The 14,145-nt window shown below is 45.1% G+C and overlaps 1 protein-coding gene across 1 annotated transcript in view; it reads left to right on the top strand.

Annotated features, from left to right (window-relative positions):
• The window catches only part of UBE3B (ubiquitin protein ligase E3B), a 92,809-nt gene that overhangs the window by 49,323 nt on the left and 29,341 nt on the right, over nt 1–14,145 (top strand). The window contains 6 exon segments of the mRNA XM_030219431.1: nt 412–579; nt 3,948–4,119; nt 7,119–7,237; nt 7,356–7,470; nt 12,448–12,547; nt 13,919–14,038. Of these exon segments, the coding sequence (XP_030075291.1) occupies nt 412–579; nt 3,948–4,119; nt 7,119–7,237; nt 7,356–7,470; nt 12,448–12,547; nt 13,919–14,038 (794 nt within the window).

The following is a 14,145-nucleotide window of genomic DNA, read 5'->3' as shown; positions in this document are numbered from 1 at the left end:
CTCCTCCACTTCAGTGACACACACAGGGAAAAATGGTCCTGCACATCTTCAAGTTCATTTATGTTCAAACATTGTTATTGATCGCAGCTATGTAGTAAAAGGACCCCTTATTAAAGTTAACTGGTAACACTAAACGTTTACTCCGTACCCCATATGAATTTATATGCATAACTTTTGACGATTTAGCAAGCGATTACACGTATAAGTGCTGGTAATTTTTGAAGAAAACTCATACGGTTAGCATTGCCAAATACAAATACTGCAGGTGGAAAGTAACTGCAGACTTTGCAACAGTGTGGTAAATGTGAAAATTACCCCCCCTAAGCATCTTGCTGCTTATAAATCACCCTCATATCCGGTTAGTTGCTTCTCCTCAAACGTTTCCCCAAATTCCCCTTTTGTTGCCCACAGACCTTTTCAAACGTGCTTTCCAGAAGTCTGCGTCCGTGCGGAACATACTGAAGCCCATTGGCGGGAAGCGTGTCGATTCAGCCGAGGTGCAGAAAGTGTGCAGAGTCTGTGTGTTGTATCAGATGGCTCTCACAACTTTAACCCAGATCAGACTGCAAATCCTCACAGGTGAGCGCATCTCCCTGCATGTTTCCCTTTGTGTATATTTCTTTTCAAGCGAGGTCCTTTGTATTTAATGGTACTTTATACTTACCCAGTTTGTTCACTCTCTATAGCAGTCTCTTTAAAAACTGCAGTTTGTGCTTTGCTTGCTACTTTTTGCCTGCAAATTGTTTTGATTTTAAAAAATTGGGAAAGTGAGGGAGGGTATGAGAAGCAGGAAAGGAAGTGGGCGATAATCTAAAACCGAGAAAGAAATTGAACTGCACCAAAAGCTGCCTGATTAATTTGTTAGAAAAACAGCTATTGTATTTAGCTGTTTTTGAGGATAACTGTCCTATAATATTTTGTAGACATGTTTTGTTGGTAACCTTTATGCACAAGAAACAAAAATAAGTTTGAATTGCACAATTAATTACCATCAAACATATAAACGGCGAGTGACCGTACTCACTCGCAAATGCGCAGTAGAGACTTCCCTGTCTGTCCTGCCCCCGCGTCAATATGTGATGACGGGGGTCGGGACAGAGAGGGGAAACTGCGCGAAGGGGAGGGAACCACCGAGGTGGCCACCGCTAACCCCCCCCCCCCCGAGGTCGCCGCTGCCGCCACCCCTCCACCCGGCCGTCTCTTCGCTATTCAACTTACATCTCCGCAGCAGGCAGATCAGCTGAGCTGCCGTTGGCCTTTCTTCCCTGCCTGTGTCCCGCCCTCGCTGACGTTACGTCACACGAGGGCGGGACACAGGCAGAGAAGGAAGGCCGACGGGAGCTCAGCTGATCTCTGCCTGCTGCGGAGATGTAAGTTGAATAGCGAAGAGACGGGCCGGGTGGAGGGGCGGCGGGGGCGGCGAACTCGGGGGGAGGGGGGCGGCGACCCACCAGCCCGTTTTAACGGGCTCAACGGCTAGTCTTCTAGAAAGGAAGAGGTATGTGTTTAGGTTGTGATTTGAACACATTTGAGGGTAATTTTAAGACATTTCTAAAGTAAAAGTGGTCTTTTATGTACAGAACTAAACTTTTTCTTTTCTTTTTCTAAAATTGCCCTCCCAATATGCACATAAATTTAAATGCATATAGTCTGTGTACACACAAGTTGACTGAAAATGAGCAGTGCATTCTGGGGGGGGGGGGGGGGGGGGGGGGAGGGACAGGGTTACCGTTCACGTACATACTTTATAAACTCCAATCGTATGTGCATAATTTAGGCCTGGAGTTTTATCTATACTAAATACCTGTTGTAAATGTGTGATGATACTTTCCACGGAATAATTTTCAGCGGAAAGCATTCCTGGGAAAATGACTTCCCTAACTGTTGCTGACCTCATCTGTACATGGGTAATTTCCCTTTTGAAAATTGCACTGAGGAAAAGTCCCTGCAGAGTTTTACATCTGATTTTTCAGCAAGTACCTCTTCTGATTAGGCCCACTTTAGACATTACATAGAAGTAGGAATTCAGATGTGCAGGTCAGTGCGTCTCAAGTTTCATCAGTATTTTAGAAAGAATCTGCTGACGTAGAGCCTGGAAATACAGAGCAAATGAAACATAGAAAAATGAAGGCAGATAAAGACTGTATGGCATATCCAGCTTGCCCATCCATACCAGGAGTGATATTTATTTTATTTATTTATTGCATTTGTATCCCACATTTTCCCACCTCTTTGCAGGCTCAATGTGGTTTACAATACATCATGAATAGTGGAAATATATAAGAAGTAAACAATTAGTATTACAGAAGGATCTTGGGTAACATGATAATACTAAAGAATGATGTTAGTATAAGCAGATATTATAGGACAATTCCGGATATATGTGTAAGGGTTCACATTTGTTGGTCTTTTTGGTATGCCTTGTCAAAGAGATAGGTGTTCAGTAGTTTGCAGAAGTTAATTGTTCATTGATCGTTTTTAAGTTGTGTGGCAGCGCGTTCCAGAATTGTGTGCTCAAGTAGGAAAAGGTTGATGCATGCGTTAGTTTGTATTTTAGACCTTTGCAGTTGGGGAAATGAAGATTAAGGAATATGCGGGATGATTTTTTAGCATTCCTGGATGGTAGGTCTGTCAGGTCTGACATGTAGGCTGGGGCATCTCCATGAATGATTTTGTGAACTAGGGTACATATTTTGAACGTGATGCATTTTTTAAGAGGGAGCCAGTGTAGCTTTTCTCGTAGGGGTTTAGCATTTTCATATTTTGTTTTGCCGAATATAAGTCTAGCTGCCGTGTTCTGGGCTGTCTGAAGTTTCTTGATTATTTGCTCTTTGCAGCCAGCATAAAGTGCATTGCAGTAGTCTAAGTGACTGAGTACCATTGACTGTACCAGGTTACGGAAGACTGTCCTTGGGAAGAAAGGCCTTACTCTTTTTAATTTCCACATTGATATGATACAGACATTCACATTTTTGAAAGGTATTAATCTACAAACAACCCTTTTCCACAGAAGGGAAGGTGGTAGAACTAGAGGGCGTGAATTTAGGTTGAGGGGGGGGGGGGGGGGCTGACTCAGGAATAACATCAGGAAGTACTTTTTCACGGAGAGTGGTAGATTCCCGGAATGCCCTCCCACGGGAGGTGGTGGAGATGACATTGGTAATGGAATTCAAAAATACGAGGGATAAACACAAAGGAATCCTGTATAGAAAGAATGGAACCAAACGGATTTAGCGGTGCTGAGATGGCAACTCCAGTAATTGGGAAGCAAAGCCAGTGCTGGGCCCACGCACCTCCCATGGCCACGCCCCCTTTGGGGTTGTATGCTATGGGATTTAGGCACACATTGTTATAGAATAGTGCTTAGCAAAATGTGCGCCCAATTCCAATTTGGTGCTGATTAGTGCCAATTAGCACCCAATTGTTGGCATTAATTAGCTCCTTAGCCAATTTAATTGGGCGCACAGCTTGGATTGAACCCCCATATATTGGCGCCCAATTTTGGGCACCACATATAGATTCTGAGGGTTACTCCCTTCTGAAATGCCACGCCCTTGTCCCACCCAAGAACAGCTAGACCATGCCCCCTTGCTGTTTGCATGCATGTGCCTATCCCACTTTTAAAAATGGAGACTTAAACGTTTATCTTGCATAAACTTCTAAGAGCCGGTTTATACACGTGTTGGCCGCTTTATACACGTATCACACATGAATAAGTTTTGGAAATGTGAATTTTGAAAATGCTAAACTACATGACCTTAGCTGGTCAAGCCCCATCTCGGGAACACCTCCTGGAAAAATATGGTTAAAAGTATACCTGCTCTGAACATCCTGTTTGCTTTTGCATGCATATATGATAAGCAGTTTTCAGAAAGCTCTTTTTCCATAGATAAGTGGCTTTTGAAACTTGCCGTGATAGACTTCAGTTCTGTTTTCCTTCTTTTCAGGGCTCACATATCTTGATGATTTGTTACCAAAGCTGTGGGCTTTCATTTGTGAGCTTGGACCGCAGGGTGGATTAAAGCTCTTTTTAGAATGCCTGAACAATGACACAGAGGAATCCAGGAAGCTCTTGGCCATGCTGATGTTATTCTGTGACTGCTCCAGACACCTAATCACGTGAGTTAATTAAAGCTAAAAAGAGGATTGTTGATAACACTTTTTTTTTTTACTTGTTCTCTTCTCCGAGGAACTAAATTTGTGTTTTAGCAGGCCTCTAAGGGGGGAAGTTATCAAGCTGTGTTAGAGCTTTAAGTTGTGTTATTTGCCCCTTAACTTGACTTAAAGGGTACAAATGCAACTTGTGCTGCCGTAACGTGGTGATATTTAAGTCACTGTGGGTTACATAGCGATGATATGCAAAACATGCAGATGCACCCCCCCCCCCCCCCCCCGTAACCCCCCCTCACCCGTACCTTTACATTTCAAAAGTGTTCAAGGAGGTGGGCAAGAGAGATCCCTGGTCGCTCCTGCCTTGCTGGCACCAAGATCCAAAATGGCAAACAGCAGTCCCTAGCAATAGGAAGCCCTTATATGGAAGGACTACTGCTAGGGGTTGCTGACGCCTGACACTATTTGGATCCTGGCGCTGGCAGGGCAGGAGCCAACTGGGGATTGTGTCTGCTCACCTCCTTAGACCACTGCGGAAATGATCATAGAAGCGTAGAAACATGACGGCAGATAAAGGCCATATGACCCATCCAGTCTGCCCATCTTCTGTAACCCCCAATTCTACCTGTTCCTAAGCGATCCCACATGCTTATCCCGGCAGATAAAGGCCATATGACCCATCCAGTCTGCCCATCCTCTGTAATCCCCAATTCTACCTGTTTCTTAGCGATCCCACATGCTTATCCTATGCCTTTTTAAATTCTGGAACAGTCCTAGACTCCACCACCTCCACCGGGAGGCCATTCCAAGCCTCCACCACCCTTTCTGTGAAATAATACTTCCTTAGGTTACTCCTAAGCCTATTCTCTCTTAACTTTGTCATATGCCCCCTCATTCCAGAGCTCTCCTTCATTTGAAAAAGGCTCTCTTGTACATTAATGCCCTTGAGATATTTAAACGTTTCTATCATGTCTCCTCTCTCCCTCCTCTCTTCCAGCGTTGAGGTTCATAAGCCTGTACCTATAATTTTTGCATTCAAGACCGCTTACTAATTTCGTAGCCACCCTCTGGACCAACTCCATCCTGTTTATATCTTTCCATAGGTGCGGTCTCCAGAACTGCACGCAGTACTCCAAATGAGGCCTCACCAGAGACTAATACAACGGCACTATCATGCAAGCTAACTGCCAAGGAAGGGGGCAGCTAGCCCTGCCTGACTTTTTCCTGCCTTATCTTGTTCACAGAGAACGCGAAAGGAGAGACGATGGAGCTTTTCCATTCTGTTCATGGCTGGCTGATGGTTCTGTATGAGAGAGTCTGCAGTAGGCGTTTTGCCCCTGGGGATGAGAGTGGGTCATGAGGGTTGCGGGGGTCTCACTAGACCTGGGGGTGTCCTTTAGGATGATTATTACACCTGGGGGGGCGAGGGGGCATGCGTAAGACTAGAGCTTAGGTGCTGCCCCTTTAAGAGATGGCTCAGAAGCATTGGGCCATGGCTTGGTGGCCTAATCCTCCCAGGCCAATGGACTAACCCTGCCTGCGAGATAGCATTCGTCCATTACCGCAAGAGTCAGCAATGTGTTGAAGCGGGATAATTTCTCACCGTCCTTGATCTCAAGGAGGCGTACTCACAGTGGCCGCTATATCAGAGGTTTCTATGTTTTGCGGTGCTGTGCCATTACTTCCAGTTCAGGGCTTTGCCCTTCGGTCTTGCCACAGCAAAGGTTTACAAAAGTTACAGTGGTGGTGGCGGCATCCTGGTGTATGGAGCGCTAACTATCTCCCTTCTTTGCTCAGATCACGCATATCCTAGAGTTTCTCGAGGCAAGTCTTCAGAAAGGATTGATGTTGGTCTCTCTAAAAGTTCAGGTTGTGGCTTTGGCCTGTTTCAAGGCGCCAACTACAGAAGATGTCTCTTGTGGCTCACCTGGATATCGGTCGATTCTTGTGGGGAGCAGGCTGCTTGCAGCCTCCCTTTCATAAAAAATGTCCAGATTGTAACCTTAATTTAGTCCTATGGGCTCTTCAGAAGCCTCTTTTCAGCCACTCCGGAAGGCCTCCTTGAAAGATCTTACGCTAAAGAGAGCATTCTTGGTGGCTGTTGCATCAGCACTTAGGATTTCAGAGCTTCAGTCTCTCTCTTGTCGGAATCCTGTTCTTCTCTTTTCGGAGGTGAGGGTTTCTCTGTATATGGTTCTTTCCTTTCTTCCGAAAGTGGTATCAGCACTTCATCTCAACCAATCTGTGGAGCTTCCGTCCTTTCGCAGAGAGGACGAAGAGGCTCGGTATTCTTCCTTGAGGCTTCTCGATGTGCATAGAGTCCTCATTAGATATCTGGAAATCATGAATGAGTTTCGTGAATCAGACAGATGTTTTGTGCTTGGCCTTATTTCTTCCAAGCCCACAATTGCTAGATGGCTGAAGGAGACTATCACATCAGCTTATTTGCTTGCAGGGAAGCAGGCACCTCAGGCCTTGCGGGCTCATTCTACAAGGCGTACAGTGCCATTCTGGGTGGAGACTACCTTACTGTCTCCAGCGGATATTTGTAAGGTGGTGATGTGGTCAACGCTGCATATCTTTGCCAAGCACTATAGGGTGGACATTGCGTCGTGTTCGGAAGCCAGTTATGGGGCTTTGGTCCTCAGGGTGGTGGCGCTCGGTTCTCATTCACTCTAGGGATTGCTTTTGAATCCCACAGGTTCTGGAATAGTGGGAAGCTACGTAATGGAAGGAGAAATTAGGTCTTACTAATGGAAAGAAAATTATCAGGTAAGACCTAATTTTTCCATACCTGTGAAGAGCTGCTCATCCTTTTAGCTGGATTTAAAGAGACAAATTTTTTTTATTCAGACCTAATTTGCCTATGTGAATGTCTTTGTGTAGTCTTCTATATTGACTGTTAGAGTATAGGATTTCATTTTTTAATTATCAATCCTAAGTTTCATATAAGAGTTCAGGTGGTTAAAATGACATAAACATCAATATTAAATTCTTATTCCTTTTAGGATTCTGGATGACATTGAGGTTTATGAAGAACAGATTTCATTTAAACTTGAAGAGCTTGTAACCATCTCATCGTTTCTGAATTCCTTTGTATTCAAAATGGTTTGGGACGGTATCCTAGGTAAGGAGCCGCTTGGTCATGGTATCACTCAACCCATGTGTCTGATCATGCAAGCTAACTGCCATGGAAGGGGGCAGCTAGCCCTGCCTGACTTTTTCCTGTCTCATCTTCTCCACAGAGAACGCGAAAGGAGAGACGCTGGAGCTTTTCCATTCTGTTCATGGCTGGCTGATGGTCCTGTATGAGAGAGACTGCCGTCGGCGTTTTGCCCCTGAGGATCACTGGTTGCGCAAGTAAGTCCAGCAGCAGGTCAGAAAGTGGCACAGTTGGCTTTTGGACATAGAAAACGGAGAAAAGTGAGAGCGGATAAAGACCGTGGGGGCAATTGTGATAAGTGCGCCAAAATTCTGTGCACTGAGCACGAATTCTATAATGGCATCTGGACACCCAGATTCCTAGCGTAAGTTGGTATTTCGATACTTAATGTAAGTAGCAGGCGTAAATGTTTGTGCCTCAATAAAGAACCTTAGTTCATAAATGATTGTATTTTATGATCTATGTGGGTAAATGTTTGCTATGCTTGGGCGCCTCCCCCTGTGCATGCCCCCTTGCACTTATGTGCTGTGCAACTTGCACACTCAGCATACTTGCAGTTGCTCATGCGTGTGAGTTCTGGCAATCTATAAACTCGCAGATGATCAAAAGCCCTGCGCTGTTCCAAACAGCGCTCTAAAATAGCGCTGGAACAGCACGGGGCACTATTAGACCTATGATCAGAGATAATGCATGCAAATTTAAGTAGCGCAATTATCTCTGCTCATGGGGTAGAAGTGCAGGAGAATTGTGCCTGAGCGTGCGCTCAGAACAGTCCTCCTGCACTTGTTTGACAGGTCTGGGCTGGAGACCAATGAAAAGAGAAGGACGCCCATCTTTAAATCGGAAGATGGACGTCCTCAACTGCCCTGTTGCAGGGACGGCCAAATTTCAAGGGGGTGTCGGAGGTATAGCGATGGGGCAGTTGAGGACGTCCACAATTTGGATGTTTCGGCAATGGGCACTTAAGGATGTCCAAAATTGGATGTTTCTATGAGAAAGACGTCTTTCTCATAGAAACATCCAATTTTGGACGTCCTTAACTGCCCATTGCCGAAAGATCCAACATTTGGACGTCCTCAACTGCCCCGTCACAGAAACGTACAAATTTTGGACGTCCTCAACTGCTCTCGCTGACAGGTTTGCTGTAGGGGGGAATGGGGGCCTGCCAGCATGCAAATTCATGCTGGACAGAGCTCACCATTCCTCCCCAATGATCTGCAAACCCTAACGCCAGCTCGGAGCTGGCATAGGGTTTGTCGCAGCCAGCGACCCAATCTTTGGCGCACTGGACGCTGATCATTGGGGATGAATGCGTTAAGCGCTGATTAGCATGCATTTGCATGCTACTTGCGCTAAGAGCCCTCAAGCGCGTTGTTTCAAGTGCTCGAGGGCTCTGATCATGGGGGCGGTAGCAAACGCCGGCGCTAGTATGGCGCTAACAGCCTCTAGCGCCGGTGTTTGCTTTTGATCATCTGCCTGTCCGTGCACAAATGGTGCTTACATTTAGGAGCTAAAGGTTATAGGGGGCTTGTGGCCTATCCAGTCTGTCTATTCACATCAACCGTTAAGCTTTAACTGTCATTTCAGAAATGGATTTCAGTGAAGTGACTAATGAGGTCCATGCACAGAATAAAAGCTGCTTATTCTGTTTCTATATTTTTGAATTTTTTGATTAATCTGTTTCCAGGGTAGCGGTTCCTAAATAGTATTGCAAAAGTGTCCTATGTGAAAGTCCCGTTTAAATAAAGAAAACATGATGACACAAAAAGACCATTTGGATTTGCATATCTGGTCTTCATATCTAAACCAACTGGCCAGTCTCTACAGTCGCTTCCTCTCCCTTACAGATCCTCAGTGCTTGTCCTGTGCTTTCTTGAATTTAGATACTGTTTTCATCTCTACCATCTCCACTTGGAGGCTGTTGGATACTCGTGATCCAGATTAGGTAGTAGTCATCCCTTCAGTCAGAAAATTTGAAAACATTTCAGAGGGATAGCCTGTAATGGGGCAGATCTATAACTGGGCAGCCACATTTAAGTGCCAGTTGCATGCATGAGTGTACAGAATACCTGCACGATCATGAGTAAGCATGTACTTACCCCCGGATTCTATGCATGGCACCATTACACGCCAATTAATTGCAAGTAATTGATGTCCACAATCAATTATTTTACTTAAGTGTCAATAATTGAAATTTGCACGCGCATCTCCCCACACCCTGTTCTATAACCCCGCACAGCTCAAAAGGGGGCGTGGCCAGGGAAGTGGCAGGAGCATTCCTAAAATGTGCACACAGGATTATTGGCTAGCCCCAATTCTGTGCCACAATGCCTAGAATTGGGCACTGGTATTTGCACCAGGTTTCAACTAGCATAAATAAGCACTATTATATGAACAACGCTCAGTCCAGGGCGCCATTTATAGAATAGCGTTCTGCGCTGATTTTCATGGTGCTGAAATCTTGGTGCCATTTATGGAATGCTCTTCTTAGCACATAAGTGGCAGTATAGCATCTAAGGTCTATTCTGTAATTGTGTACGTAAGTGACATTGTGCATAAATGCAAGGGGCGTTCACATGGGCAGTTCCTGGTTGAGGCATAGGTGATGTTGCCATTTATTCAGGCCACTTATAAAATACTATGTTACGTGCACCCTTGCCGCATTTAGGCACCTACAGTTAAGAACATAGGAATAGCCATACTGGGTCAGACCAATGGCCCATTTAGCCCATTATCCTGCTTCCAGCAGTGGCCAATCCAGGTCACAAGTACCTGAAAGAAACCCAATTAGTAGCAAGATTCCAGAACCCCAAAGAGTAACAAGATTCTGGAAACCCAATTAGTAGCAACATTCCAGAGCCCCACAGAGTAACAAGATTCCAGAATCCCAAAGAGTAGCAACATTCCAGAACCCCAAAGAGTAGCAGCATTCCAGAACCCCAAAGAGTAACAAGATTCTGGAATCTCAAAGAGTAGCAACATTCCAGAACCTCAAAGAGTAGCAACATTCCATGCTACCAATCCCGGGGCAAGCAGTGGCCTCCCCCATGTCCATCTCAATAACAGACTATGGACTTTTCTTGCAGGAATTTGTCCAAACCTTTTTTAAACCCAGATACGCTAACTGCTGTTACCAAATCCTCCAGCATACCTTGGGTTTATGGCTGGTGTAACCGAGGGCACCTAGATTTTAGGGGTCCTGATACTGGATTGAGCTAGTGTTCCATAGTGGAATCCAGGTGTCCAGATGCCATTATAGAAGAGGCATCGGGGCGCCTAAAAAGAGGCCCCCACTTATAGAATTTCTCCCTTAGTGATAGCAGCAAAGGCAACAAAAGGATGGTTGCATCTTATAGACTACAAGGCAGGTATTTGGCGTTGTTTTTGTGTACCAGTGGTTTTATGCCGGAATATTCAATAGCTGGCTCTGTCTAGACACCGGCAGTGAATATCCGGGCATACACAGCCGTATAAAACCTAGCTGGCTAAGTGTAATATTCATCACTTAACCGGCTAAGGTGAACCACATAAATATAGGACTGTATTTTATGCTCTTATATGAGCACGCAGTTCTGGAATACATTACCACGCAACCTGAAAACGATCTACGAATTAACCAACTTCCGCAAACTATTGAAGACTCATCTCTTCGAGAAAATTTATTGCAAGGAACAAAACACATGAAGTCCATACACACTAATAGAAACGCATCAATACACTCTCTTCTGAATTCTCTTCCCCCCTATTTTCACCACACTTAAAACTCTACCCACAGATAAAATTGTCATACCCTAATGTTCTCTTGATATTGTTCTATCGCCCTATCATTTCCCCATTATTACATTCCATCGTTTCTGTTCCCAAATGATGTTTTGACTTTGTCTTCCCATAACTCTTCACAATGTAACCCATAATCGTACTGTAACAAATTGTATTTCTATCATTCACAATGTATTGTAAGCCACACTGAGCCTGCAAATACCGTATTTTTCGGACTATAAGACGCACTTTTTTCCCCCAAAATTTGGGAGGAAAATGGGGGGTGCGTCTTATAGTCCGAAGGTAGCGTTTTTGGACCTCCGTTCCGTACTTACAGGATTCCATGTTCCCTGGTGGTCTAGTGACGTCGGGGCAGGAAAGAGCCCCCTCTTTCCTGCCCATCGCGCTGCTCTCCGTGCTTCTCAATGCTTTCTGATGGTCTCGGCGATATTCAAAATGGCCGCCGAGATTCTCGGCGGCCATTTTGAATCTCGCCGAGACCGTCAGAAAGCATTGAGAAGCACGGAGAGCAGCGCGATGGGCAGGAAAGAGGGGGCGCTTTCCTGCCCCGACGTCACTAGACCACCAGGGAACATGGAATCCTCTAAGTACAGAACGGAGGTCCAAAACCCGGACAAGACGCACCGGAGCACCTAGGTTTTAGAGGAGGGAAAGAGGAAAATTTTTTTTTTCCTATTTCCCTCCTCTAAAACCTAGGTGCGTCTTATGGTCCGAAAAATACGGTAGGTGGGAAAATGTGGGATACAAATGCAATAAATAAATAAATAAATGCTGTCCTATTTATGTGATTGCCTTAGCCGGTTAAGTGCTGAATATTGGCACTTAAGCTAAGGTGCCGCTGCTGCACCTGAAATGCCCACAAAATAGCCAATTTCAGCTTTGGTATTAACCAAGCATTTTCAGCAGCACTCTGTGGTTAAGTGCCGCTGAATATGCCCGGTAAGCCCTGGCCAAGCTATTTAAATGGCTAAGAGCCTCTCTTGGCCACTTAAATTGTTTTGAATATCAACCCCCTAAGCGATTTATGAAGACATGGGCTTGACCTCAAAGGCCAGAGCCTCGGTAAATAGGTTAATCTATGAGGTACCACCAGCCCCTGTTGTTTTTGAAGCCTTTTCATGTCTTGCTTGCTGTATCTTCTTAAGTCCCTGGTTAGAGCTGGGGCTGGGCCACTTTTGTGGGATTCAGGTTGGAGGACACCTATTGGGTGTAAACCATTTGGGGTGATCAGTCTTGGGATAACAGTATATAAATGGTTTGAAATAAATAAATGATTTTAATTAGAATCAAAATGCGTAACGATTGGGTCATCTGTGTGGACATGATTTTGTGTTGTGGTGGTGTTTTAGGAAGATAATTCTCAATTTTTATTTATGGGGCGGTTTCTCTTCCAGGGATCTCAAACCCAGTCTGCTTTTTCAGGAATTAGACAAAGACAGGAAACGCGCCCAGCTGCTCCTGCAGTACATCCCCCATGTCATCCCCCACAAAAACGTAAGTAAACCTTACTGAGCTATCCAAACTTTTACATTGTCGGAGCTGCACTGACCACATTGTTGTGCTTCCAGCCTGGACAGGTTGATGTCACCTACTCTGGAAATTGTATCCATTTGCAATGGTTGTATTAATGTATTCATGGATGAAAGGTATTAAAATATAAATAATTATAATCCCTTCTCTCCCAGTCTTCTGTCAGTAAAGATTTGGTACGTCTTCCAAAATGTAACTATAACCGAGAGAAATGTAATTTATTTGGACGTGTATATTCCTTTTTAGAACAAAACTCAAAACGCCTTACGATGCAAAGTAAAATGCAACCAATAAAAATATAATTCATAATAGCAGAGAGACAGTGCGCACTAACGGAATTAACACTAAATGCTAAGAAGCCTGTTTTATACCTGTGAGCGTCATAGTGTTTAGCGCACACTAATTCTGTTAGTGTGTGTTAAGCTTTAGTAAAAGGACCCTATAAAATACCAAAAATAAAATTAACAATGCATCCAAACTAATGAATAGACATAGATCTCTAACTAGTAGTACCAGGGGCGTAGCCAGACCGGCAGGAGGGGGGGTCCAGAGCCTGAGGTGAGGGGCCACATTTTAGCCCCCCCCCCCCCCCACTGCCACCGCCACCATCACATTTGACCTCTCCCCCAGCGCCAACCCTTTTGACCCCCCCTTCCCTCCGCCTCCAACCCTCCCCCATCACCATCGGGTACCTTTGCTGGCGGGGGTCCCCAACCCCCGCCAGCCGAAGTCCTCTTCTCCTGTGCAGCCGCGTTGCTGATCTGCAAGACTTCTCTTTCTGTGAATCTGACGTTCTGCACGGACGTCAGACTCACAGAAACAGAAGCCTTGCAGATCAGCAACACGGCTGCGCTGGAGAAGAGGACTTCGGCTGGCAGGGGTTGGGGACCCCCGCCAGCAAAAGTACGCAACGGCAGTGGCGGGGCCCCACATAGCTACGCCCCTGTGTAGTACTACCTTTAAAAGTTCTCCTACCCATGTCTTAATACTTGTAAGGTATCAGTAGCTGAACAGTTGTTACAATGTAACAAAAAGGCTTAGAACAGTTACATCTTCAAGGCTCACCCATTCACCAGTATCATTTGCTGGTTCCTGTTCTGTGACTTGGTCATAGAATGCATTTACTGCTGAACTAATTATAATTTCAGCATTACTTGCAGTCGTGAAAAAAGGAAGTCTGATTATTTTATTTTACAAAAGCGTCTATGTGTTGAGGGGGAGGGGGGTGTGTATCTCTCTCTCTCTCTCTCTCTCTCTCTCTCTCTCTCTTTATATATATATATAGATAGATATATATAGATATAGATAACTGCTGGTGTTTGTTTTCACTTGCAGAGAGTTCTTCTCTTCCGAAACATAGTCACACAAGAGAAGGAGAAGCTTGGCCTGGTGGAAACCAACTCTGCATCACCACACGTCACACACATTACAATCCGCAGATCCCGAATGCTGGAGGTCAGTATCTGCCCCACTGCCCTAGCTTGTCATCCCTGAATTGCTCATGTCGCAGGTCACGCATTTTACCAGCCATAAATCGTTCATGCTGGAGGGCGGTGCGCTTG

Source organism: Microcaecilia unicolor, chromosome 11 (genome assembly GCF_901765095.1).
Source record: "Microcaecilia unicolor chromosome 11, aMicUni1.1, whole genome shotgun sequence".
NCBI lineage: Eukaryota > Metazoa > Chordata > Amphibia > Gymnophiona > Siphonopidae > Microcaecilia > Microcaecilia unicolor.
Note: the sequence above shows the minus strand (reverse complement) of the source record. Positions and strands in the feature narration are given on the sequence as shown.